Source organism: Canis aureus, chromosome 13, assembly GCF_053574225.1.
Source record: "Canis aureus isolate CA01 chromosome 13, VMU_Caureus_v.1.0, whole genome shotgun sequence".
Classification (NCBI taxonomy): Eukaryota; Metazoa; Chordata; class Mammalia; order Carnivora; family Canidae; genus Canis; species Canis aureus.
Window position 1 is genome coordinate 68514213 of NC_135623.1, and position 26114 is coordinate 68540326.

The following is a 26114-nucleotide window of genomic DNA, read 5'->3' on the forward strand; positions in this document are numbered from 1 at the left end:
GGTTTTTACTCTGTCCATGACTTTGTTCTGTGTCCAATCAAAGTAACCAAAATCTAAATACAGATGTATCCTGGACTCAAAAAGACTTAATACTCTTTCTTTGTAGAAGTATTTGGGTAATTTTTGATGAAATTATGTTTACTTTTAAGAGAGCCTACACGTTAAAACTCCTTTACTAAAGATTTTATCGATACCTGTTTACTCTGAAAAAAAAAAAAATCCCCATTTACTCTGAAATCAGATTTAGAGCTTTTTCAACCCTTAACGAGTAGAGCTTTGAGTCAAAGTGAATGAAGAACTCCAACACGCGACACAAATCTGTGTCATAAAACCCTACGTTAAGTGGGCACTTTATTTCTTGGGATTTTTACCGAAGCCTTCTTGGTAGAGCTCTTGAATAAGTTTACTTATTAGCTTTGAATCTAAGAACTAGAAGAGGACTGAGCCAAGCTTTTGGAAGTGAGTATGCAGAGAGCTGGGGAAGTGGCCCCATAGAACCAGAGGAGGACAGATGTGTATTCCTGCAGTCTCTCCAATAGCCCGTGTTCGTAGTGTCCACTTTGAGTCACCGACCAAGAAAGTCAGCAATGCACTTTCCATGGAGCGAGGCACATGTGTTAGGTTTAATTGTGTTGCCATCTAAACATTTGATGTGAATGATCACTTACCTGGAGTACCAAGAAGCGTTGCGGTACTTCGAGCGGCAGCAGGAAGGATGTGCATTTAAGCTTCGAAGGCATGAGGGTGGGAGGGGGAGGAAGTCACAGCTTGAATGGAGGCAAACAGCAGAACGAAGCCTGTGGTCCTGGGACGACGAGAAGGCTGACAAGTGGAGCGAACGATGAAGCCAGACACAGAGGTGGGGGGCACCCACACTTAGGGCTTATACGCAAGCATCATCCTTGGAGCTGAAGGACAGACTTCTGGTCCAATCTGGAGACAGTATATTTCCATGCATTGAAGTTCGAGGCCAGGTATCAACACTTTTTCTAGGTCCTTGCTAATTCTAATGGGTTTAGTCCGAAGTTCACGCTTCGAGAAATGGTACCAAAGAAGATGAAGCCATTTGTTGAAGGCCCATGTTGTGTCGAAAGGTAATGCTAGGAGCGTTCCAGAGCGATGGATCAGATGGAGTGGCCTGCGGAGGCCAGGAAGACAGCTACTGGCCGTCAGTTCATGTTTGTGATGAGAGCCTGGCCTGGCATGCGACAGAAACAGTAGAGAAGATGGAAAGGCTCTGTGCAGATGGCCGAGTCAACCGAATGGGACGACCCACACTATTAAATATGGGGTGGGGGCATCCCTGGGTGGCCCAGTGGTCTAGCACCTGCCTTTGACCCAGGGCGTGATCCTGGAGCCCCGGGATCGAGTCCCACATCAGGTTCCCTGCATGGAGCCTGCTTCTCCCTCTGCTGTGTCTCTGCCCCTCTCTCTCTCCCTGTGTCTCTCATGAATAAATAAATAAAAATATTAAAAAAAAATAAATATGGGGTAGAGAAGAGGGAGCTTATATACTAAGGTATCACTGGAAGGGAACACAGTTTTAAAGGCAATGGATAGAATTTATATTGGGCTCATCCTTTATCCGATGACAATTAGTCTGGTTTCTGTTTAACGTTTACTCAAGAGTTAATACAACATTCTAGTTTCTATTTAGGGTGTATTCATGAGTTAATATGACATAAAGGGCCTGGGTTTGAATTTCATCCCCTGCTAAAATTCACTTGAGACCAGTTTGCATACCTCACTGAGCTTCAGCGTTCCTATCCGTGAAAGGGCTGGACCAGCCTCACAGAATTAGGACGAGCATCAAGTGTGTGCATTGCACTTTTTGCATCCTTTGAGTTCTAGACACCGACGAGAAGTGATCCACGATGATTTGTCCTTGGTCTCAGAATCCTGCTTGCAGAGCAAGAATTTTAATGTATTTGTGCTTACTGTCTTCTCTTCCACAACATGGAACTTCTCAACAAGAAGCACGTATCTAAGTTTCTGAGGTTATTTTGAAAGAAATATTGTTATTAGGAGCCATACTATGTAACATACGATCCGGACTCACGCATTTCTAACAGGAAGCAAACTGCGGCTTGTAGGCCGGAGCATCGCTAAGCACACCTTTTCTGCCCCCAGCGCCAATTCTGAATCCTTACCTTGGGTTGCTAATTTGTTAGTTTTCTGCACCAGAGCATAGACCAAGCTAATGAATAGCTAAAAACACTGCTTTTTCACTGCTCTTTGGAAATGAGGTGATCATTTTCAGGCTCAGTTCTTACTTTTTTGGGCTCTATGTTAGAGGATCATTATTTGCTAAATAGTTGTATTAAATACATGTTTATTTAAATGTATCAGCTTTCCCAGAGAAAAGCTAAATGAATTTAATATTTATGGCTTAAAAAAGGGGAGATGATAGGTTTTGTCTTGCCAATATTTTTTTTTTTAAGAAAAAAAGATTCAGATTGAAATGTATGCTATGAACATGTCATTTTTTTCAAACCTTGAGATTGGAATTGTTATAATAGTTCATCTCTTGAATGAAAAGCAAGCTTCTCCCTTTGTGTGACCGTAGCAATAGTCATGATGAGCTACATAGGGAACTTGGGTCAAAGGCATGTTGATTGTGGTTTTGGAAAGCTGTTTTCATTGCCGCCTGGGTGGTGCAAAAAAGGATATAAATGTGTACGTGTTAAGCCTTGGAGAACCTGGGAGTGTTTTGAGCTTGGCAAAATTAAATTTCACATTGAGATGTTTTGTTTAGCAAAATTCAAAACATATTTGGAAGGTTGCTTTCTCCCTTAGGTTTATACGTCTGGGTGTTTTAAGTAATATGTTAATTTCTGTTCCATTTCCAGTATTTTATGAGAGATTTCTGATAACCATGGGACCTTCTTCTTTGAACCTGGAAACATTGCCTTGCCAACATTCAACTGAACTCCAGTACCGAAAGCTTGAGTTCAGTTTAAAAATTGTAATCGGTGCCTTGATGGTTGGCCAAATATCGTCAGTCATTCCCAGTGTGTTTGTACTTAATTATATGGAAATGCTTAACTGGTTTATCTTATCATTGCATATGTCATCTTACCTTTATTATTGTGTTTCAGTGGACATGCATTTAGAAGGAGTTCAGAACCCTAACCCTTTAAGCATCAAGACTGTCCATAACTTTTATTTGGCAGAGTTGGCGTGCGTAACATTGTAAGAATTTGCATCTACACACATTTAAAAAATGCCGTCTATATGTTGCGTGTATTCAGAGAGCCTCCAGATTCAACAATTCTAGCTCCAAGCCACGTTATGAGAAAAATACTATGGAAAATGTCCTCAAATGGATAGAAGTTATGATAGCAGAGAGTGTCATAAAGTTGTGGATTTTTTTTTTTTTGCTATTGTTTTGCAGATGACCTAACAGAAATTACTTGGTGTCTGCTTTTCTCTTCCTTTCATGAGTGTGTGGCATTCTTGATGTCATGAAAATAAACTATAGAGCACAAGTTCAGAATTATTAATCAGTGAATCTAGGAGGACTTTTTCATATTAAAATGTTGAAAACATTAACTGATCCTTTGAAGAATCTTGTTTTGTATATTTTATTATCACTAGGGCACATTCTTATCATATAAAGTTTATGAGAAGTTGTTATTCCTAGCTAGAGTTTTACTCTGTGTAATGTTGTATGTATAATTTCACAGGAATCTACAGTTCCCACACAAATTTTCATCCTGTGTAACTCCAAGGGAATTCATTAACTTAAATACACAAGCTCGGAAAGATTCTGAGTGTCTCATTACTTCATAAGATGTAAACATTAAAGTTTTAATGAGTGTTCTAAGGCCAAAGAAGACCACCTTTTTGGAATAAAAAAATAAAATAAAAGAAATTAGTGCCTGCTTTTAAACCCATTAATGTTTGTGCTTAGAGATGCTCTATGCTAGAAGTGAAATATTCTAAAAATGTGGTAAATATCACTGCTTCCTTAAGCATCCTTCCTTTCTGTGATTTCTAAATGTACAAATGAAGGAACAAAAATATACAGATTCACTATGGTTTTGGAAATGGTCCCATGGAAATCCGCTACTGTCAGTTCTCCAGAAACGGAGATATGACTACATACAGTGTTCTTAAGCAGGTGACTTCTCAGAGACATTTAAAGTATTTTAGAGAATACTACTTTTCATTCTCAATCTTTCTTTTCTCCTGGTAAGTGAAGGCTGTAGGAGGACATTTGGTTTAAGCCTTTTTTTCTTCATAGGAGGCACGAGAACATCAGCATTTAAAGTAGACATTATTCTTTTGACCATATATGAGTGGAAGCTAAGAATATTTACCTTTTTTTTTTCTGATTCAAATGGACTATTCTGGAGTATGCTTCTTGGAAGTGAGTATAATTACTCTGTTTTGAAGAATATATAATATAGAACATTGAATTGGTTCACTGGTGATTCAGTAACTGTCATGTGTGACAGAAATTGAATTTCATGAGTGCTTTTTTCCTCTCCAAGGTCTCTCACCCTATGAGTTGTCAGTATTAGGTTGTCCTTGGCTAGTGTAGATGGATTTTCTGTTGGTGTCACCCATACCCACGTCCTAAGGGTGCTAAGCCACTGCTCCTATACCCTTTTGAGGCCATGACTGCTGCATTTACAATCAGAATTGGTCAAGAAAGTGTTATGTATTGGTCAAGAATGTGTCATAAGTCTTGACACTTATGGTTAAGAAGTGTGATCCAAGAGGATTACCTTCTGCCAAACATCTTCCTCCATTCCCAGGTGTACAGCAGCAGTCCCAATTCCTCATGATCAAGGTCAGTTACCTAGTCAGGATGGTTACACCTTATCTTACCTGCTCGTAAGATACCCTTGTACCCTTTTTGAACACTTGGCACAAAAAGCTGAAAGTACTCAAGTAGTAGTCACAGTTTAAAGTTCAGTTGTCTTGCTATTTGGCAGAAAAGCTCCTTCCTTTTTTTTGTGAACCAGGATATCTCAATGCTCAGAGTCCTGAGCTGTGGGGATGTGGACAACTGAGGGTGATGGTAATAGGGCAATTTCTGTTTCTCTCTTGGCTGTGTGTGTGTGTGTGTGTGTGTGTGTGTATGTGATGCTGGCCCACACTCAGCTGTTAAGAATTTGTTAATTTTACATGTTTTCTTATTATTCAGTTTTAAGGACTATGTCTCCCTTTCATGCTCTGTTTCCAACAGTCCTCAAGATATCTGTGTACGGTTATCTAATGAAATAGCTATAGGCCTCTGCGGAAGGACTGGAGAATCATTAGCATGTATTTGTATGGCATTAAAGAGTTATTTCTGTTGGAGCCCTAATTCCTTCTTCCATATCTGGATTCCAGGTCTGAAAACTGGCTTATATCTTGAAACTCAAGATCTATCTATCTATCTATCTAATTTTTTGGGGGGGGAGGGTAACCAGTCTTAATCTTCTAATCATCAAGCTTCCATATTTTTTGATGAAATAATACCCTTTGTTGGCAGTCCATCTATTTTGCCCCTTGGATCCCATGTTCTGTGACCTGTATCATAACCCTCTCAGGGCCAGGGTTCCTGCATGAGACTACAGCCTTGCCATGCATTACGATAATTGCCTCCACCTGGCTGGTGTAATGGAGTGTTGTCCTATGATCTCTGTTTTTTGTTTGTTTGTCTGAGAGTCCATCCTATCTGTTGTTGTCAGTGAACCCAGCCCTGTAACATCATCATCTGCCATCAGTCTTGGCTTTTAGAAGACTATCACTTAGTGATGCTAGTTTTTCTTTCATCAGTGTGTTCCTAATTAGCCTTGGTAAATGGTGAATCTTCAGGGCCTTTCTACATAGTCTAGTCATCTGCTGGGTTTTCTGGCTGAGTATTATACGTCCGTTCAAGCATGTTTACTTCTCAGAGCCTTTCAATCCCTCTGACATGACCGTTCTGGCATTTCTCTTACTTATGGTAGTTTCATGCTTTATCCCAATAGCACGTTTGCATGCTCCTATATAATTTTATGTCCATCCCTTAGATTGAGTCCTTGAGTGATCTCTGAGCTCCTCTAAGTACATGTTGGATACAGTCCTTGCCTGGTTTGGGCCTAGCTCATCCTGGTCAGGTTATATTTTGATTTAACCCTAGTTATTGGTTTAGCAGCAGAAAGGGAAGTGAAGGTAGATCTTGAGTAGTGCATGTTGTCTTTCAGGGTAGGGTCACTGCATCATCTTTAAATAAAGGAAGAACACTGGTCCTTAATAAGATGGAGTGGGCCACTTCTTCAGGCTTAAAAGTTTCAGAGGAATCTTGAGGGTCACAGTTTTCAGGTGACTCAACTCATATTCTTCATCCCATGTGTCGGTACCATTATTTCCGAAGTACGATCTAACTATGGCATAGCTGACCTGCTGAGCTTGGGAGGATAGCCGTTTTTTAAGGTTCTATAGCTCTTAAGATTTGGCTTTGGACTTTGGACCTTATTTTTAATTTTGTCTTCTATCAGGCTGTAGAGGATGAGAGCTGATGCTGTGGTGACCCATCAGAGTCCCAAGTTAGTTTGAGGTGACTATACTCTTAAAGCTCACTGGATGCTGGCTACCTATATGAAGTGGGCTTGACTATGAATTTTGCAGCTTTTCAGCCAAGAGGCTGAATAGCTGAAGTCTCAGTCAAAACCTTTCCAGCATCTGGGAATCAATTCTTCAAATAAAAGGTGGGATTTGGGAAGCCCATCAAAGAATCAGTTCTTCAAATCAGAGGTGGGATTTGGGCAGCTCATCAAAGCATCCTCTAAAAACTACCATAGAAAAGACTCTCGTGGTGGTATCCCTCTCTATATTTATAGGGGCGATGCGGATAGGGAATATCTAGGTTACAAGATGCAAGAAATCTATTGGAGCCAATGGAAATATCCAACATATCTGATGAATAGGAGATAAAAATATAAAAATTATTGTCTTATATGCAAATAACACCTAGAAAATATTTAAGATGTTTGTATTTATTATAGCAACAAAATATGAAAGTTTACCTAGAAATAATTTCAACAAGGTGTGTCTAAGACCTTTATGAAGAAAAAGTTACAGCTTTATGTGAACATGTAAATAAAACCAAAATAAGTTGTAATAGGATTATGAGTGTGAAAATTAAGTATCTTTAAAATGAAAACTTTTGTGGGGCACCTGGGTGGCTCCAGTCATGATCCCAGGGTCCTGGGATCAATCTCCACATCGGGCTCCCTGCTTGGGAGGGAGCCTGCTTCTTCCTCTCCCTCTGCCATCTCCCCCCGACTTGTGCTCTCTGACTCTATCTCTCTGTCAAATAAGTAAATAAAATCTTTAAAAAAAGAGAGAACTTTTTCTATATTAATTTATGGAATCAATGCAATTCTAATCAATACTTCAAAAGGATTTTTCTTGTAGCTTGATTATCTGCTTTTGAGATTCACATGGAAAATCCTGTTTCTGAGAAGAGCTGAGAACATTTTGAAGACTTAGGGGAGTCCTCCTACTCGATAAAAAGACTCATCGTAAAGAGAGTGTTATCGATACAATACGGTATTAAAGACTGATAGATTAGTGAAACAGAATTGAAGACCTAGCTGTACGACATACTTATGACAGAGGTGGCATTGCAGGTATTTGGAGAAAGGATGGGCATTCTTTAAGTGGGGCTGGGTCACTTTGAATTATTGCAAGGAAGAGTAAAAATAGATAAAACTGTCAGAATTAGTCCCATCACCCTAGCAACTGTGCACAGTATCAGTCTTACCAGTTCTGTACCTTTAGCTCTGACTCTGCCGAGTATCTCTGAATGACAGCCCATCATTACAATTGGCTGCACATTAAATTACTTTTTCTTTATCCTCCTAGACTGTGGCTCTAATAGTCATTCATCTGCTACTTCGGAACAGGCCACTAATGAAATTCAAGAAAAAAAGTGGATTTTAAACTTTCGTTTTTAAACATATTAGTCCTTTTGGAGAGTTTCTTTAAGACCTTTTTAAAATTCCTTTCTTCTTATTTTAGACACTGTTTTATAATCCTCCAACAACTTTTAAAGTGAATTAATATATAGGTTTCTTTTTTTATGCCACTGGATTATTTTGCTCAGTACTGAAGATACAATTTTTGTTCATGATATGCATTTAGCAGTTTTTTTTAAACTTACGACTTACTTTCTTTTTAAAATTATATAATCAATAATACTCCAGAAAGATTGGGGATTTAATGGCAAGATACTAGTTATATCTATTAGCTAAAATTTGTGCTAGTTCTAAATATTTAAATTTTAAAATGATATATTTAGGGACAGTGGTTTCCTGGCATTTATAAAGATTTTGTTTGCTAGATATGCATGGATTTCTGTTTGTATTTCCACATCCATTTTCCTTTATTATCTCGAACAAGGCTTGAAACATTATAGGCAGATTACTCAGTAATATTAATATTGCAACTAGGTAAGCAGAGTCTTATTTATCCTTTCCCATATGCAAGTCATGATTAACTCCATTTCATTTAGTAAATGCTTCCATTTTTCAATAAAGTGTATTATCTCCATACGTCAGTGCAGGTAACATCCTTATTTCTGCAAATCTGAAAAGAAAGGAACCATCTATTCCTTGATTCCCCTTGTGAGACCTTCATGTGGTTAAGATGAGTCGCCAGCATGACCTCAAACTGAAATTTTTAGACAGGTGTGGTTTCTGGCTCGGAATCTTGTGACTCTCACAAATAACCCAAAGTCGGTCCTAATAAACTACTACTTAGAGTAAAAGGTAGGTATTATACGATGGGCAATAGAGGATGGTAAGTTTTTAAAACAGTGAATTTTATCAGCAGGTTAGTAATATGAATCAATATCCTAGCCCTGAAAGGAATAAAGTACTTTATTGATATTAAGCACCACACGTTTAACATAAGTTACTGACACTTTATAGTAGTATCTCTAGTAACTTTATAGATCTTTTAAAGTAAGAGTGTAAAATGCTAAAAATAATGTTGATAGAATATTTCCATTTTTGCTTGTTTTTAGTGTGCATAAAATTTCCTTTAATTACCCTTCCAATTATTTAAAGTCACTGGGGCCACGGAAGGAGGAAATAGAAATCAGTATGTGGAGTTGAGTTCTTGGGATGTCAAGGAGTTTTTACATTTTGTAAAGTTTATTCCACTGGGCACATGTTATTTTATGGGTTTGCAGGGGGATATTAACCAAAGAAAAAACTCAGCCTTGGACTGGTACTCAAGAGGAAATCTTTTACAAAGAACCAGAAAGGTTGGAATGCAACGTTCTCTCTTAACCCTTCCTAGCAGTAGACTCAATAAAAATAGGGGAAAAAAAAGTGGGAAACAAGATTCTGTTTGTGTGATGAGATGACCAGCCAGTGGATAAAACACAACTAGAATATAGAAAACAGCAGATTGGCATGAGCAGACTTACTTCCAGGAAGACATCAATATTTACCCCAAGAGCTAGTGTCAATATTTAGAAAATAAACAAACTTAATTAAGAAAGAAGTATCAGGGTTGACTCCTGCACAAGTGGCCACAAGTATAAACAATTATGGGCCTGAGAGAAGAAAAAACAAGTGTTTATGCTGTCGTTACAAGATCTATGATGTGGGAAACATAAATAAACCAGATCTTGGTAGCTGTTGATTATATATTCATTATTTGAGCAGTATAAGAATGGAAGTTTTTAAAAAACTTAGAAACTATGATAATTTGCTTTCTTAAGGCTTGTAACAAATTATTAGGCCATATGCAAAGAAAGTTTCAATATTGATTTTTACATCATTTGATCGAAGCACTTTTCTGTCAGTGTTTTCTCTTTTGAGACAAAGAGTTCAGAATGAATATTTGTGGTATGGGTGATATTTTAAAAATGTTCTGAGAAATCCTATCCATGGGCATTGTGGGCTATAAATGCAGATTGATATGGCATTTCAATGGATCTTTTGTTATGAGAAAAATTTTGTTTTCTGTCTTAAAAAGAAAGATGCTTATTTGAAAATTTAGCATTTAACTGTATCTGTAATGTAGAACTGCATTAAAACAGAAAAAAATATTTATTTTTATTTACTTTACTTATTTTTAAATATTTTATTTATTTATTCCTGAGGGACAAAGAGAGAGAGAGAGGCAGAGACACAGGCAGAGGGAGAGGCAGGGTCTCTGCGGGGGGGCCCGATGTGGGACTCGATCCCGGGACCCCAGGAGCCAAAGGCAGACGCTCAACCACTGAGTCACCCAGGCGTCCCTGCATGGGCTGTTTTCCTACATTCAGTACAATAATTGGACTGCAGATACTCTCTTTTTTATTATTAGGAATTTGAGAAGGAAATATATACTACATAAAATGATTCTCATCCTGATTTTTTTGAAGACTAATTCTGAGAGTCTGTATAAAAATATGTATATCAAGACTTTAGAGTTAATTGTTTCCCAGACTTGGAACTTAAATTAACTTTCATGTGTGTCATTTGGGGGCAAAAACTTATTCTGTGAGTATGAAATGCCACCAGAAGATTATTTTCCCTTTTAAGTATTGTAACAATGTCTCCAAAATGTATGATTAGAACTTTGGCCAAATCTTACTTTTCCTTGGGAATTTGCTTCGTGGTTGTCAATCAAGTAAAAATAGTTGACTTTTGAGCCTTCATTGTTGTCCTTGTCTGAGGAAATTTTTACTAAGCCTTTATTGTGGGGTAGAGCAGCCAAAGCGGCCTTGTCAGGCCTTCACATGACATCATTCTTCCTCCCTAAATCCAATATCAATAAAAGCAGAAAGTTTAAACTGTATATGGAAACAGTGCAATAAGCAAGTGCTCTTGGCTACTGTGGAAGCTGAGCTCTCTCTTCAGATCTCATCAATCTCAAGATAACTGACCTATTTGTTAGGTCTGTATTTCCTGAGCGTAGCGGTGTGATGTTTGGAGAAAAAAGGACACTCAACAACATGTACCACAGAAAATAAGCAAGGCGGTTGTCCTTTTTAAAAATTTTTGTCCAGTGTACAACAGTAATCCACTCTGGCTTGAAATGGTTTGAAATATTCCTTAGAATGGTGACTATCTAGTATTTTGAGTCTCAAGGCAAACCTGGGAAGTGTGTAGCGTGGCTAGCCTTATTTTTGTCCTACGTAAGCTATACCCCAATCCAGGGTATTTCCTCATCCGTATTTTTTTTTGTGTATCGAGACATATCGAGGGCCTACTTTTTGCCAGGCGCTCTGGCCGTGAGGGTTTAAGGATGAGCCACACGGGCTTCCTGTGGTCAGTATTTTCAAAATTAGATTGAAGATCAGACTATTGAAGACATGGCATGAAACCCTGCGTGCTGGTCCATTACTGACAGAAGCACGGGCGGGACACAGGAGCAGGTGAGACACGAGATCAGTTGCAAGGGCGGGGGGGTTCTGGAAGGGCTTCCTATAGGTAATGCCTGAGGAGACCCCATCAACTCATCTATTATGATAGGCTGTCAAGTAGTGACCAGCTGTCACAGGCTTTTGCATTAATTCAAGTAAATGTATTCATTTTGGGGAGGATACTTAACTTTGCAAGCGTTTTCTCCCGCGTGTTCCCGAAAGGCTTTGCTTTTGGCAAAGGTAGTGGCTCTTGACGTTGTGTGATCCTTTCTGACAACCTGTGGTGGACCTCTTCCCTGCAAAAACATGTTGCGACTGGATATGTAAACTCATGCATTTTTTTTGTTTTGTTTTGTTTTGTTTTGTTTGCATGCAGCTTTTAGGGAATCACGAGCTTGAAGACTCCTTTGGATCCCAACTTCCAAACAGAAAGGCTAAAGATGGTCGGGGAATCTTGAAGGGGTGGGAGAAATCTCATTTAGAGTTATGGTGTAGGGGATCGCGATCTTGGATTGCTTATTCTGACCATACATCCTGTTGTAAAATGTGTTTACCTACTACGGTAGAAGCTGTTTGTCTTTCTTGGTCTTTGATTAAAAAAAAAAAAAAGAATTGTACTATGAATGCAAATAGCCTTCAGAAGAAAAACAATACCTGTGGTTTTCCATGCAGTTTAAAAATTGTTCTTCTTGACATTTTATTTTGGCCTGTTGCTTAGCTCCAACCCCATTTTGACCATAGGAATCCAAGCAGAATTCCAAACAGATAGTAAATATTCTAAGTGCACTTGAGCATTTCCTTAGTATTATCATCTATAACCAGTGTCCTGTATTGCTTTCAGTTCCGATATGCCCAACCTCAAATCACTGGATTAAATGGGGCTGATGAGTAATAATGCATACTTTTAAAAACTGTTTCTAATTTTTGCGGGTTTTTTGATGCAAAACAAATAGAAAATACCGTAAAGAAAGGAAAACAACAAACTCCAACGCGGATTTGGGAATTACAAGGATCTTGGAGCTTAAATAACAAATACGTGTTAGATTATAATGCAAATTCTAAATCCATGTATTACAGGGTGTAATGGTCCAGCTTGCTGTACCAATGCATAAGTATTTCAGCATGCAGAAAGAGGACACTTAGATTTAACTAGAAGATGAATGAAGGAAACCCTTAAATGTGTGCAGTGTGAAGAAAGAAATTGTGCATTTTAAACTGTATGATAGGTTTTAATTTTAAGCTGTTTTTTTTTTTTCCTGCTGATAGTATCAAAATTTAAAGATGTTCGTGGCCTGCAGTAGATCAAGTTTGCACACCAGTGACTTGGCTTTGTCGTTCACGATGGCTTGTTCTCACAGAAATATTTGGTCTTCTCCCGAAGCAATTCATGGTGTGTTCAGAACTGCCACAATATTCCAAAGATTTTAGTTCAGAAAAAGATAGCAGTAAATAAAATATGGGTTTCTGTATTTCAGGACAGTTTTGTCTCCTTTTCAGAGTCATCTGGCCTTGTGCCTTTCCTTCTCCCCAGAAGTAATGTTTTTGCTTCTGTGAAGTGTTATATCCTTGGACTGCTGATCTGTTTTTGATATAATCCATCCATCAAGACATGAGTCCTATTGCATGTGAAAAGTTGTTACAAGAAAACAAAAATCTAAAACACATTTGGGTTTTATTTTACTCATACTCGTACTACTTTTATTATATAAATAGAGGACTGACAAGCTACATTTTGTTTGGTCGAGGGCCTCACGCTTTCACGTTAGCCAGCTGGTTCAGAGAGGAGTGAAAGTTGGTTCTTGCAAAAAAAAAAAAATAATAATAATGCTAATAAAGATGATGACCATGACAATTATTTGCAGTGATGGCAGCTTGTTAAAAACGTAGACTCTAAGGCCTTTCTCCAGACCTACGATCTCACAGCCTGCGTTCTGGCCAGAGCCTCTCTAGTTCCCACTCCAGTAATGCTGGAGTAACCCTCTTTTCGTGTCTCGATTTGCCCCCAGCACGGAGAAAGGCAGAGGGAGGCTGGGAGTCCCTGCCATCAGGACCCTCGAGCGCTTGCATAGTAAATGCACATAATGGGAAGACTTAAATAACTAGCAAACTTGGATTTACCTGAGAGTGTAAGATCTTGAACAAAGAAGTACAGAATTTATTTTTATAAAACTGGACAAGCCTTTTATGTAATTACAGTCTTTTGCTTTTTGTTTAGGCAGGCCATCCATTTCTTGGGATGTCTGGCTGTAGGCGCAACGGAACAGCCGTAGTTTCTGCTCCATGTGGAGGAAGCTAAATAGAATCTGGCTTCGATGTCAGGCATCAAGGCCAGCCTCTTACCCAGGGCTGTAAACTGTTCTACAGACCTCTCATTACTTCGTCTCTAGGATAGTAAAAGACAGCCAGCGTCTCTCTGCTTCTACGGACGGCCGTTCCGTTGACAGTAGGGTGGAAGACAGGGCTTGATGAGAGAATTCTGATTTTAATGAATAGTTTTCCACGTGTTGAACCGAAAACCTACCTCGAGCTAATTTCTATCTTCTTCCTTTCTAGATTCACACATAAATCTAATCCCTTCTTATATCATGTCTTCTTGTATGAGGGAACGAACCTAATTTTATATAACAAACTTTTGGCCAAAACCTAAAGTATTGTATAACTTTCGGGATTGAAACCTAAATTTCATAAATTAATTTCATTACCTAGTGTTTTTTTTATACGTAAATTCATAAATGTTAAGGTTCAAATCTACTAAAAGACAGTGATTTGAAAAGCATAGATTTCATTACTTCCCCAAATTTTAATGTATTTTCTTCCTTTCCTTTTTGGTTTTGCAAAGCAAAAACTGGAAGAAAATCTTGAAAAAGAAAATTTGTGAACTTGTATCATGAAACAGAATTTCCAAGGCGTTTGTCAATGTTTTACTATCTCACGATTAGTTTATTCTCTCTCTTAAATTTGCTATGTTTCCTAATTTACTATAGTTTGACATCTTGCAGCACTAGGAGATTGATTACTCCACTTTTTGGAAATAAAAAGGACAGCAATTTTTTTGTTATGTTAATATGTATTTTTGACCTTAAAAGAGAAATCCACATACTGGTTTTAAAGAGATTATCGCATTTTTTTCCCACAATGGTTTACAGAGCTTTGTTGTATTAAGTAGCACAAAAGACTGGATATAAAAGATAGAGTCAGAGGGCTTTCAGGATTTGGGGCAATGATTTTGAAGCTCCTGGAAATATGGACAGTGTGTTATTTATCATTAAAGATCAAAGGAGTAGCATCTAGTCTTTGACTAAATAAATGTTGACTTAAATATTATTTTGATGTTTATTTATGCACCTTACAGAAGCTCAGAGGAATGTCATCTTTAGACAAAGTGCATATAATTGTATAAAAATGTGATGAGTAAGGTGCTGTAACAGACAATATTTAGTCTACTATGTCTCCTTCTACCTGGCAGTGAAGACCGGCATCCACTGTAAATTCAAGCACACTCATCAGATTTTCACTTACTTGCAAGTTAGCCATGCTGCAGAATTCACTTTCTAATTCCCCCATAAATCGGTGCCCATTTCATTCAAAGAAATGACTTAATCCCTTCCCTCAAACATCAAAGAAGGAAAAGATAGATCATACCCTTTCCCAGGTGGTTCATATTCTAGTGTAACAGGTCTAATATTATTATCAATTATAATTACTTTCTGGACTGTCTATATGGGCTGCATTTCCATATTTTTAGCAATATTTTTCTAATTAGCTTTGTTTGCATTGGCTTTGCCCTCAAATATTTTACATTTTAATTGAACTTTTCTTTTTTAGCTGTGTTTTGGGGTGATATTGCCTTAGATGATGAAGACTTAAGTATCTTTCAAATTGATAGGACAATTGACCTTACACAGAACCCTTTTGGACTTGGACATACCACAGGTATGGTTAATTATTTGATTGAATTTGTGTTCATTTTGGAGAAAAGATACTCTTGAAATGCTATTAGTATTCTTTGGGTCACTTTTAATGTCCTGCTGATCAACTGTGATTTCCTAAGTATAAATGAACCTATTTGAAAATTTAGATTTTGTTCATGGTTTTAATTTTATTAATTAATTTCTTTAACAGATATTTTGTAATGTTTACCATGTACCATGCTTGGTTTAAGTGCTTTGCAGATAATTACTCTTTGAATACACATAATAACCCCATGAGGTATAGCTACTAATATTATTGTGATCTACACATGTGGAGATCAAATTAATTATATTTCTTACTTCAAAGTGTATAATCTTTCCCATAAGTATTTACTTAGTTTGTTTGTTTTCAGTTTTTTTTGAGAATATGTGAGAAACAACCACTTATTTTATGAATTTCCTTTTTTTCTGTATTAATGAACTACCTACATAGAATTTTTTGTAATTTTAATTTCTATGAAAATCTTTATAAATTGCTAAATATTAAAGGCATTATTGCCTTTAGTGGTCTTGAAACATTGTTTTTTGAAAATTCTATAATTACTGTTATCTTTTTAGTTACCTTAATATTACCTAAGACCTTTCCTTTTTCTCCTGATTAACCATCTTTTAAATCTATTCATATGTGCTCCTGGCATATCTAGTATGAAGTGTAATTATTACACAATTGTCATTTCAAGCATATAAATGCCATTCTTTAAGAATGTTTCTTATAACTACTTAAGAACGAATACATTTAAATATTACCTCATCCTTCTAAAATGTTCAATGAAAGAATCTCAAAAATTTTTCTCAAGTAGCACAGCAAAACTGTGACCGTGTAATGCAAATAATCAAGCACGTTATTAGTCAGTGAATAAGCCCCCTAACTTATTTGCCTTATAAGGACTTAATTGATTTTTTTTGCCCTAGGAGGCTTATATGGTAATGGTTTTTGTGATTGGTTTTGGTTTTTATTAGCTTTAATCTAGGGAAATAAGTTTTGGTATCAATTTCAAAGGGGGAAAGTATTGGAAAGAAATAGATCAAGGTGCAGTTTCTGGCCCTTTCATGATCTTAGCCTGAAAAGACTCAGGAACCATACTCTGGTGGTAGGAATTCATCTGCGCTTGTGTAGATATCGTCAGTGGTTATATTGGTTGTTTGCTCGGTGATGCCTTTTTGTTATTTGTCTACTGAAAATTCAGAAAGAACGGAAAATAGGAGATACAATTGGGAGAGCATTCTGTTAAAGGGCTGGAATGAGAACCAGAGTACTTGGGTTTTCCTCAAATGCTCTGGTTTCTGACTTATGATAGGAAATCTACCTTTCCTCATCTTTTTCCAGTTGTTAAAACTGCAAAAGGACATATTTCCTTATCCTGACCTTCTCATCTGCTTTTCGAGCTATAAAATTCTTCACATCTATTTTTATGAATTTTTCCAGTTACGTAGCATAACAGAATGCATTTTGCCACTGAACATCCTTTTGGGTTGTTTTGACGTTTTTGGAATTACGTGTTAATTGGTTTTTATAAATTATCAAAACTCGTTTTCAAATTTTATTTGAACATTTTATAAAATATGATAATTGCTTTTAAAAATATCTCAAAACCGGTCGCAGCTTTGGATCAAGGCTTGCACTATACATTTACTTTTCTAATGTTTTTATTTCCATGTGCTGATTTGGCTTCTGAAAATATTCAGTTTACATTGGAGGAATAGCTGGAATGCAATCACCAGGGCAAAACAACTTGCTGTCATCCTATATAACACTATGTGATGTCAAGGTCACAGTGAAGAAAAATGTTTCAAATTATCAATAGATGACTCAGTTGCCATGATGTCCAAATAAAGCCACTCAGATTGCTCTCTGGATCACCCCACCCACTTGTTTCTTGTTACCAAAATTGTGTTTGTAAAATGTTTACACGCTTCTTTAAGATTTATGGGTTTTCATGGCTCTAACATTCTAAGACCACACACACAAAGAGAGATGTCCAAAGAGAAATCAGTGTAGCCTGTTGGTATGGCTTATTTAGAAGAACTTTAAAATGCAATGGGTTTAACTTTATTTTATTTTATTCTTAAGGTGGATTTGGAGACCATGGTATTTCAAAGAAACGAGGGGCCCTCTACCAGCTTATAGACAGGATAAGAAGAATTGGCTCTGGTATATCAATGTTTAAAGTTGCAGACGCTTGACTTGATGTACAGTAAATATTATACTAATAGCAGTTCAGTTTGCCATTAATATGTGACGGGTGTAACGGATATATGCTGACAAAGAGTCCCTTTTGTTAGCTGATGTTTACTGTAAGTTTTTTAGAAATTAATCTGGGACCATTAAAATGTTTCTTTAAGTTATTTTCAGCTTCTCCTTATTATAAAATGTATCAGGGCGTTATTTTACTGTTGGTATTTATTTCCACTGCAGTGGGTATCACACTAAAGTGTTTTTATCAAGCATGGAACTCTCCATTATCACTTTTAATCAAATCAGAAAATGCCGTGACCGTTTTGAACTGAAACCCACTTCAAGTAAATTGACAAACCGATTTGTTAGAATGAAAGAAAAAAAAAATTGGAAAATGTTTTTATCCTTCCAGAAAAAGACATAGAAAAACAGCCATCTGGTTTCAAAATCAGCTAATACTTAGAGTAATGAATCTGTTAAACACGATTTGTAGATTGTAGAGTCTTTAAAAAAGTTTCCTGTTCTAAGTTTCTCCCCCAACATCTTTTTGGTCGATGAATTGTTAATTAAATAATTGACAGTACGCAGTTTCAAGGAATGGTTTTCCCATGCAAAAATGCTTTTCTTCAGGACATGACAACCATAGACCTGTTAGGGACGTGGGAATCGGGGGCGTGCCGTCAATGTTTATTGTATCTGAAGTATATTCCAGTACTGGGATATTTGGATCAACAGTGATAGATGCATAAGAATGAATAATAAAGCAAATTTAGGAAAGACAAAAACAGTAACAAAAATATCTTGAAAGCTCACCAAGACAATGAATGACCACAGACGTGAAAGGTGCTCCAGGAATGGGTTGTGTTTTATATTGGCTTGTTCAGGATGTGTCCTGATGTCTAAACGGTGCTAAATCACCTGGAGACAAACCCAGAGGACGTTTGCACAGAGACAGACCAGTGTTCCAGGAGGCTGGGACCGTACCTGTCTTGGCGTTATTTCATTTATCCTCTCTGTAATGTAATAATCCTACTTTCAGGCCGTACTACGGAGTATCAGTCCTGATATAAAAGAGTGAAGGATTTGGAATATCTTGGACTTTTTAAACAATGTCCATTTGATCATCTGGTGGTGAACTGGCAGTGATCTAGGAAATTAAAATAAATAAAGTCATTTTTTGTGGCCTACCAGTCTGCCGGACGTCTGTCCGCTGCAGGCTGTTGTACGGGAATTCATTAAAATTTGCTCATAGAGCATTAAGAAGTAGTATTTTGACATGCAGTGCTTAAATATTTTAATGCTTTTTCAAGAATGCAATATAAATGAAGGTTTTCTTTAATGCATTTTGACTTCAGGCATATTTACACAAATATGTAAATAAGACATTTTAACTTTAGTCTCTTAAGAGGAAATGATTCCCTGACCGAGGACTTGTGTTTCACAGAGTGTTTTAAATGTCACTGCAGGCTTGGAGCAAAACAACACAGTTAAGGGAAAAGCACCCCTAACATTCTCAGGGCAAAATGAGAAAAACCGAGTTCCCAGAGCTGCTACATCAAGAACCGAAAGGATATGGCCTGGAGGTGTTATCCCTTACGTTATAGGAGGCAACTTCACTGGTAAGACGTTCCCAGAGCGTTTATTTTTGCAAAAGAAACATTATCACACAGCTTAAGTGTGTATTTTTACAGAGTATTAATACACAGAGCGTAGTAGTATCAGATCAAACGTGAGAGATGCTCCAATCACCCCGGCGGCCAGTTGAGAATGTCTCTGAGGTTGGGAAATCTCTTAGTCTGGAGTTCTAAGAGTCTCAAATACTGTTCTGGATTTTCTTTTGTATTTTTTTTAATAATAAATTTATTTTTTATTGGTGTTCAATTTGCCAACATACAGAATAACCCCCAGTGCTCATCCCATCAAAGGCCCCCTCAGTGCCCGTCACCCAGTCACCCCCACTCCCCCCACCCCCCTCCCCTTCCACTACCCATAGTTCGTTTCCCAGAGATGGAGTCTCTCATGGTCTGTCTCCCTCTCTGATATTTCCCACTCATTTTCTCTCCTTTCCCCTTTATTCCCTTTCACTATTATTTATATTCCCCAAATGATGAGGCCATATGATGTCTGTCCTTCCCCGACTGACTTACCGCACTCAGCATCATCCCGTCCAGGTCCCTCCACGTGGAAGCACATGGTGGGTATTTGTCGTTTCTGGTGGCTGAGGGATGTCCCACTGTCGCCACAGCCCCCAGCTTCTCTGCCCGTCACCTGTCAATGGGACCCTGCACCCCGATGTTCACAGCAGCCGTGTCCACAATAGCCAGACTGTGGAAGGGGCCTCGGGGTCCATCGACAGATGTTCTGATTTTCAGCCGCGTTTCCCACGTGCCCCTTGAGTCCGGGGGCTGAGCCTCGGCCTAGGCCCTGTGCACAGGGTGGCCCGGGCCCCCCGATCCCGAGGGCGGCGTCCGCTCCCAAGGGCCGTGCTGGGGGGCCCGGGCCGGGCTAGCTGGCGCCCAGGCCGTCGCTCCCTGCTGACATCCGCGTCCTTCCAGGCAGCCAGCGAGCCATGTTCAAGCAGGCCATGCGGCACTGGGAGAGGCACACGTGTGTGACCTTCATCGAGAGGAGCGACGAGGAGAGCTACATCGTGTTCACGTACAGGCCTTGCGGGTGAGTAGGACGGGGGTCGCGAGGAGCGGGTGCAGGAGGGGACCCAGACTGGGGCCCGCCTCTTCCTATTTGCTAGCACTTTGCCCCGGGGGAGGTGAATTTCCACAAGAAAATATTATACTTTAAAGAAACACATTCTGTGGTCGCAGAGCTCTGTGCATCTACCCGAGCGCGTCTCTCCACTGCGCCGACTACTCCTCGCTCGTGGTGCGACTGCGGCGACGGTATTGGCCATGTCCCAGGGGTCCCCCCTGTGAATTAGACACTTCCATAATGTCGCCTGGTGATTCTCTTGTGTCCCCTGTAGAACCCCTGCACTGAGATGACATTCTAGTCACCAACACCTTTGATTTCTGCCTCTGTCCCCTGGGTCGGCCGTCCCTGGCTTCGCCATGTCGTGATGGATCTGTCCCCAGGGCTCTCGTGTGTCCCCTCCCCCGATCGCTGCCACTAGGAGCATCTTCAGAAGGTGCCGGGCAGAGCGAGACGTCAGGCGCCCTGAGAGTCTCCAGGCTTCCTGGCAGAGCTGCTTCCTAGACGGGCTTCCCACGGGAGGGGGACAAGCAGTGTCCCGGCGGCCGTCGTGGCCTGCGGCAGGCTGAGCGGGGTCCCGAGGTAGCAAGTCCAGGGAGCCTTACGGATGTTCAGGCAATTGAAGAGACGATAGGGACGCCCGGGTGGCCCGGTGGTGGAGCATCTGCCTTCGGCCCCAAGATCGGGTCCCACGTCGGGCTCTCTGCATGGAGCCTGCTTCTCCCTCTGCCTGTGTCTCTGCCTCTCTCTCTCTCTGTGTCTCTCATGAATAAATAAAATTAAAAAAAAAAAAAAGAAAAGAGGGTAGGATGCAGTGCTTTTTACTTTACGTGGAACAGCCGAGCAGCCGTGCTCTTTCCAAAGTGAAGAGCGTGCACCGATCTGATCTCCCACAACACCTTTTGGGAAGTGTCAGCAGGGAATGAGATCCAGATGCCCCAATATGACATTTGAAGGGTGCCACGAAGTCACCGCTGCTGCCACGTGCAGCTCCTGTGGCCACCAGGTGCCTGCCAGCCGGGAGCCAGCGGGGTGCGGGGGCCACGGGCCTCGGGGGGGTCCTCTCCCCTCTCTTTCGGGTGAGTGGCCACGTGCATGGACACCACCGGCTGCGTAAGGATCGAGGCCTGTCCTGTAGGAACACCGCGGAGCACCGCCGCCCGCCGCACCTCGGCTCCCATCCGGAGGCCCATGGGCCGGAGCCTCGACGGGGAGGCTGCTGTGGGCCAGTGGTTCCAGGGGTGACAGCCCGGCCCCTCGCTGTAAAGGGTCCTGTTGTTGTGAAATAGTGTCAACCTCATGGGCTTTCCTTTTAATCCTTCTCCGGCGATGAGCTGGGATCATCCAGGAAGAGGCACCGTCTCACCCTGCTAGAACCGGTGGAGGGCCTCCTGGAGGGTGCAGAGGGAGGCCAAACAAAGACCTCACCCCTTTCCGGGACACAGGGCTCGCTCCAATCACATATATTTGGGGGGAGAAAGTACGTATTTCACTAGGTGTCGGGGGAAGGTTGTGCCCTCTTGGCTTTGTTCTACCGTATACCCCAGAACATTTGACCTCACTTAAAAGGTCATGGATTTTAACTTTGACCCTATCTGACTGACATTATGAAATAGTATACGTTAGTACCTTTCTGTATAGTTTTGGATAATACCATTTTTTTTTGTTGTTGTTGTTGTAGTGGTGGTGGTGGTGGTGGTGGTGGTTTTTTAGTTTTGACTTATTCAGGTAGTTTTCTTCCAAATTGCTCTAATTTCAGCTTGACAGGTTTTGGTTGTATTTGAAATGCCTCCTAGAAAAAAAATGAAATGCCTCCTGGTTCTTCATATCTATTGAATATTCAAAAGGTCCAAACCTAGACTCTCCTTCCTTTCTTCCGGTTACCTAATAGGAATGGAGAGAGCTCAGCTCACGTATTTCTAAACACGAAACGTGTGGGAAATCTCAGAAAGGGAGACAGAACGTAAAGACTCCTAACTCTGGGAAACGAACTAGGGGTGGTGGGAGGGGAGGAGGGCGGGGGGTGGGGGTGACTGGGTGACGGGCACTGAGGGGGGCACTTGACGGGATGAGCACTGGGTGTTATGGTGTATGTTGGCAAACTGAACACCAATAAAAAATAAATTTATTAAAAATAAATAAATAAATAAATAAATAAATAAATAAATAAATAAATAAATACGTAATGTATTCAGACCCATACGTCTTTCTTTTCTCTCTACCACCTTTCAGTTTTGTGAAACAAATACAAAGCGACCACTGGCGTCCATTATTTTATTGATAAATCTCTGTTGTAACAAACTCATGGTTATACTCATTCGCTTTCGTTAATGTGGCTTGTCTCAAAATTTTTCGTTTTACTTGTCTTATTCTGCTAAACGGTTCTCCCCCATTCGCTATCATTTCTTCCTGTGTTTGCTTGTGCGTTTCCAGGTGCCTGGAATGGCTTTGCTCCATTTTCATCAGTGGAAACCATGCACATATTTCTCTCTTACCCTTTTCTGAGCTGCCCTCAGGGTGACTTCGCTGGGCCTTCAGCTGTGTGAGTCCCATTCCCACCATTGGTTCACTGTCTGCCTTCGTGCGTGATGAGGACAGGCCGTCCCTTGTGACACCCAGTGCACTGCTTTAGAGATGGGTGATTAAGAAAATAGTGACAATTTGCACATCAGCCGAGGCATATTGTATGTGATTCTAAAAAGAAAAGCATGTAAGCATTTCAAGAGGTATCGAAGAGCACGTACTTTAATGATCATTGTCATGATTTGAGAGCAATGGACACTGAAGTTGTAAGTTGCCCTTAAATCTTTGAATCTCTAGTTGCACTCCTGAAATAAAGCTTTTGAATATTTATATATTCGTGTAATTCTGTTAGCGTAGTACTGCTGCATTTTGTGTTTTGTTTTCAATTTCAATTTCCTTATATTGTATTTTCCATGATGGGAAGGACAATACGTTATATAGGGATTGATGATTGGGGGATCCCTGGGTGGCTCAGTGGTTTGGCGCCTGCCTTGGCCCAGGGTGCGATCCTGGAGACCCGGGATCGAATCCCACGTTGGGCTCCCGGTGCATGGAGCCTGCTTCTCCCTCTGCCTGTGTCTCTGCCTCTCTCTCTCTCTCTCTCTCTCTCTCTCTCTGTCTATCGTAAATAAATAAATAAAGTCTTAAAAAAATAGGAATTGATGGTTGGCTTGCTACTCACTCTAACCATTTTATGACTTCTAAACTTCATTTGGAATTGCTGTGATTGGCCATAATTTCATGAAACAGTTATTTTATCAGTTTTTTTTTAACAGTTTTTTAAAACAGTTATTTTATTTATTTTATTTATGGGGATTTTTTTCTATGACGATAGTGCATTTATATCTCCTAAAATGAATTAAAATTATTAAAGAGTTTGGCTGTTAGTGTTGCACAGAACACTGAGGGCACTGCAATGAGATCAATGTCAAGTTAGACACATAATCCTCCTGTTGGACCTTGGGATTGTGTCCTTTATGTCATAAGAGCTGTTGCACAGAGGCTATTGTATTTAATAATGTCTAGTGTAAATCTCCGTTGAATATGGAGAGCCTGTAAGGTATTGATCACTGGTGGCAGCATTTACCAGTCCTATTTCAGGTTTTAAGATGGCAAGCAAACACGTCTTGCCATTTCGTATAACTTTTTAAAAAGATTTCCTTCCTTCCTTCCTTCCTTCCGTACAGATTGAGAGAGTGCGAGCGGGGAGAGGGGCCGAGGGAGAGAGCATCTCAGCTGACTCCACACTGTGGAGCCTGCTGTGGGGCCCGAGCTCATGACCCTGAGGTCATGACCTGAGCCGAAATCAAGAGTCAGACGCTTAACTCCCGGAGCCACCCAGGCACCCCTCACTTTTATCATTTTGATTTTAGCTTACCCACTAAGTTAGGCAACTTCTAGCTATTATAGTTTTTTAAAAATAAAAGCTAAAATAATGTCCTCCTTATTTATAGGAGAGTTATTAAATATGGAACCACTTTTACCATTTAGAACATTGTATATCCCACCTTATTCTGCTACAATCAGCCTTTATTCAATATATATTTGTTTGGTACCTAATTCTATATCAAGTCTTTGGTAAATGGGGAAAAGATAACATTTTAAAAAGCAAAAGGTAAAGGTCAGAACTTCTTGTCATATGATATCTTTGATCTGTCCTCCTCCATCTGCTTTAACTTTCCCTATGTGGGCAAAACGTTTGAACTATGAATATTTTTTCGATGAATGCTTATTGTCATCAGTGGCATTTATTTCACAAGATGATCAATTACTCTCAGCGAAATGTGAGATCACTTTATAACAACTTGTTTGATTCATTTCTTTGTAAGTCAGAAATTTAATAGCTGAATTTATTACCTTTGATGTGTAACTCTATATTCCTGAATATCTTCTATTTTTAAAGTGTAGCTTTATTTTCTTACCGTGTTACATTAGTTTCAGGGGTGCAATATAGTGATTAAACAATTCCACACCTCACCTAAGTGGCCTCCTTAACCCATCACCAATTTTTAGCACAATCCTTACCTTCTTCCCCTCTGGTAACCATCTGTTTTTTTTCACCTTAGTTGAGTCTATTTCTTCGTTTCTCTCTCTCTCTATCTTCTTGCTCATTTGTTTTGTTTTTAAATTCCACGTATGAGTGGGACCATATCGTATTTGTCTTTCTCTGATTGACTTACTTCATTTAGCATAATACTAGCTCCATCCATGTTATTGCAAATATCAAGATTTCATTCCTTTTTATGGCTGAATAGTCTTGCATCGTGTATATATACCACATCTTTTCTATCTGTTCATTAGTCGATGGCCACTTGCTTCCATATCTTGGTTATTGTGTTGTAAATAGTGCTGCTGTAACCATAGGGGTACAGGTATCCCTTTGAATTAGTGATATTGTATTCCTTGGGTAAATAAGATTGCAGTGGCTATGTTGTAGGGTCATTCTATTTTTTTTTTTTTTAAGATTTTCTTTATTTATTCATGAGAGACACAGAGAAAGAGGCAGAGACACAGGCAGAGGGAGAAGCAGGATCCCCATGGGGAGCCCAAAGTGAGACTCGATCCCAGGACCCCAGGATCACGCCCTGAGCCGAAGGCAGACACTCAACCACTGAGCCACCCGGGTGTCCCTATTTTTAACTTCTTGAGGAAACTGTGTTTTCCAGAGTGGCTGAACCTATTTGCATTCCCACCAACAGTGCATGAGGGTTATTTTTCTCCACATCCCCTCCAACGTCTCTTGTTCCTTGTGTTGTTGATGTTAGCTAGTCTGACAGGTGTGAGGTGACGTCTCATTATAGTTTTGATTTGCAATTTACTGAAGGTAAATGGTGATGAAATATTTTCATGTGTCTGTTGGCTACCTGAATGTCTTCTTTGGAGGAATGTCTGTTTATGTCTTCCGCTCATTTTTAAATTGAATTATTTGTTTTTTCTGGTGTTGAATTTTAGAAGTTCTTATATATTTTGGATAGTAGCCCTTTATTGGATATGTCCTTTGCAAATATCTCCTCCCGTTCAGTAGGCTGCCTTTTAGTTTTGTTGACCATTTTTTTTTTTAGATTTTATTTATTTATTCATGAGAGACCCAGAGAGAGAGGCAGAGACACAGGCAGAGGGAGACGCAGGCTCCGTGCAGGGAGCCCGACGTGGGACTCGATCCTGGGGCCCCGGGGTCATGACCTGAGCTGAAGGCAGACGCTCAACCACTGAGCCCCCCAGGTGTCCCTTGTTGACCATTTCTTTCACTGTACAGAAACTTTTTATTTTGTTGTAGTCCCAACAGTTAATTTTTGCTTTTGTTTCCTTTGCCTCAGGATACTGGTTTAGAAAAAAGTTGCTATAGCCAATGTCCATAGACTTTACAGCTTTTGTTCTCCTCTAGGATTTCTTT

General features: G+C 39.7%; 1 protein-coding gene across 2 annotated transcripts in view; it reads left to right on the plus strand.

Moving 5' to 3' along the window:
- Positions 1 to 26114, plus strand: part of TLL1 (tolloid like 1) — a 192530-nt gene that overhangs the window by 66612 nt on the left and 99804 nt on the right. For both annotated transcript variants that reach the window (XM_077846571.1, XM_077846572.1), the window contains exons 2-5: positions 15170 to 15277; positions 17387 to 17467; positions 18958 to 19110; positions 20047 to 20164. In XM_077846571.1, the coding sequence (XP_077702697.1) occupies positions 15170 to 15277; positions 17387 to 17467; positions 18958 to 19110; positions 20047 to 20164 (460 nt within the window). The remainder of the gene's footprint in view (positions 1 to 15169; positions 15278 to 17386; positions 17468 to 18957; positions 19111 to 20046; positions 20165 to 26114) is intronic.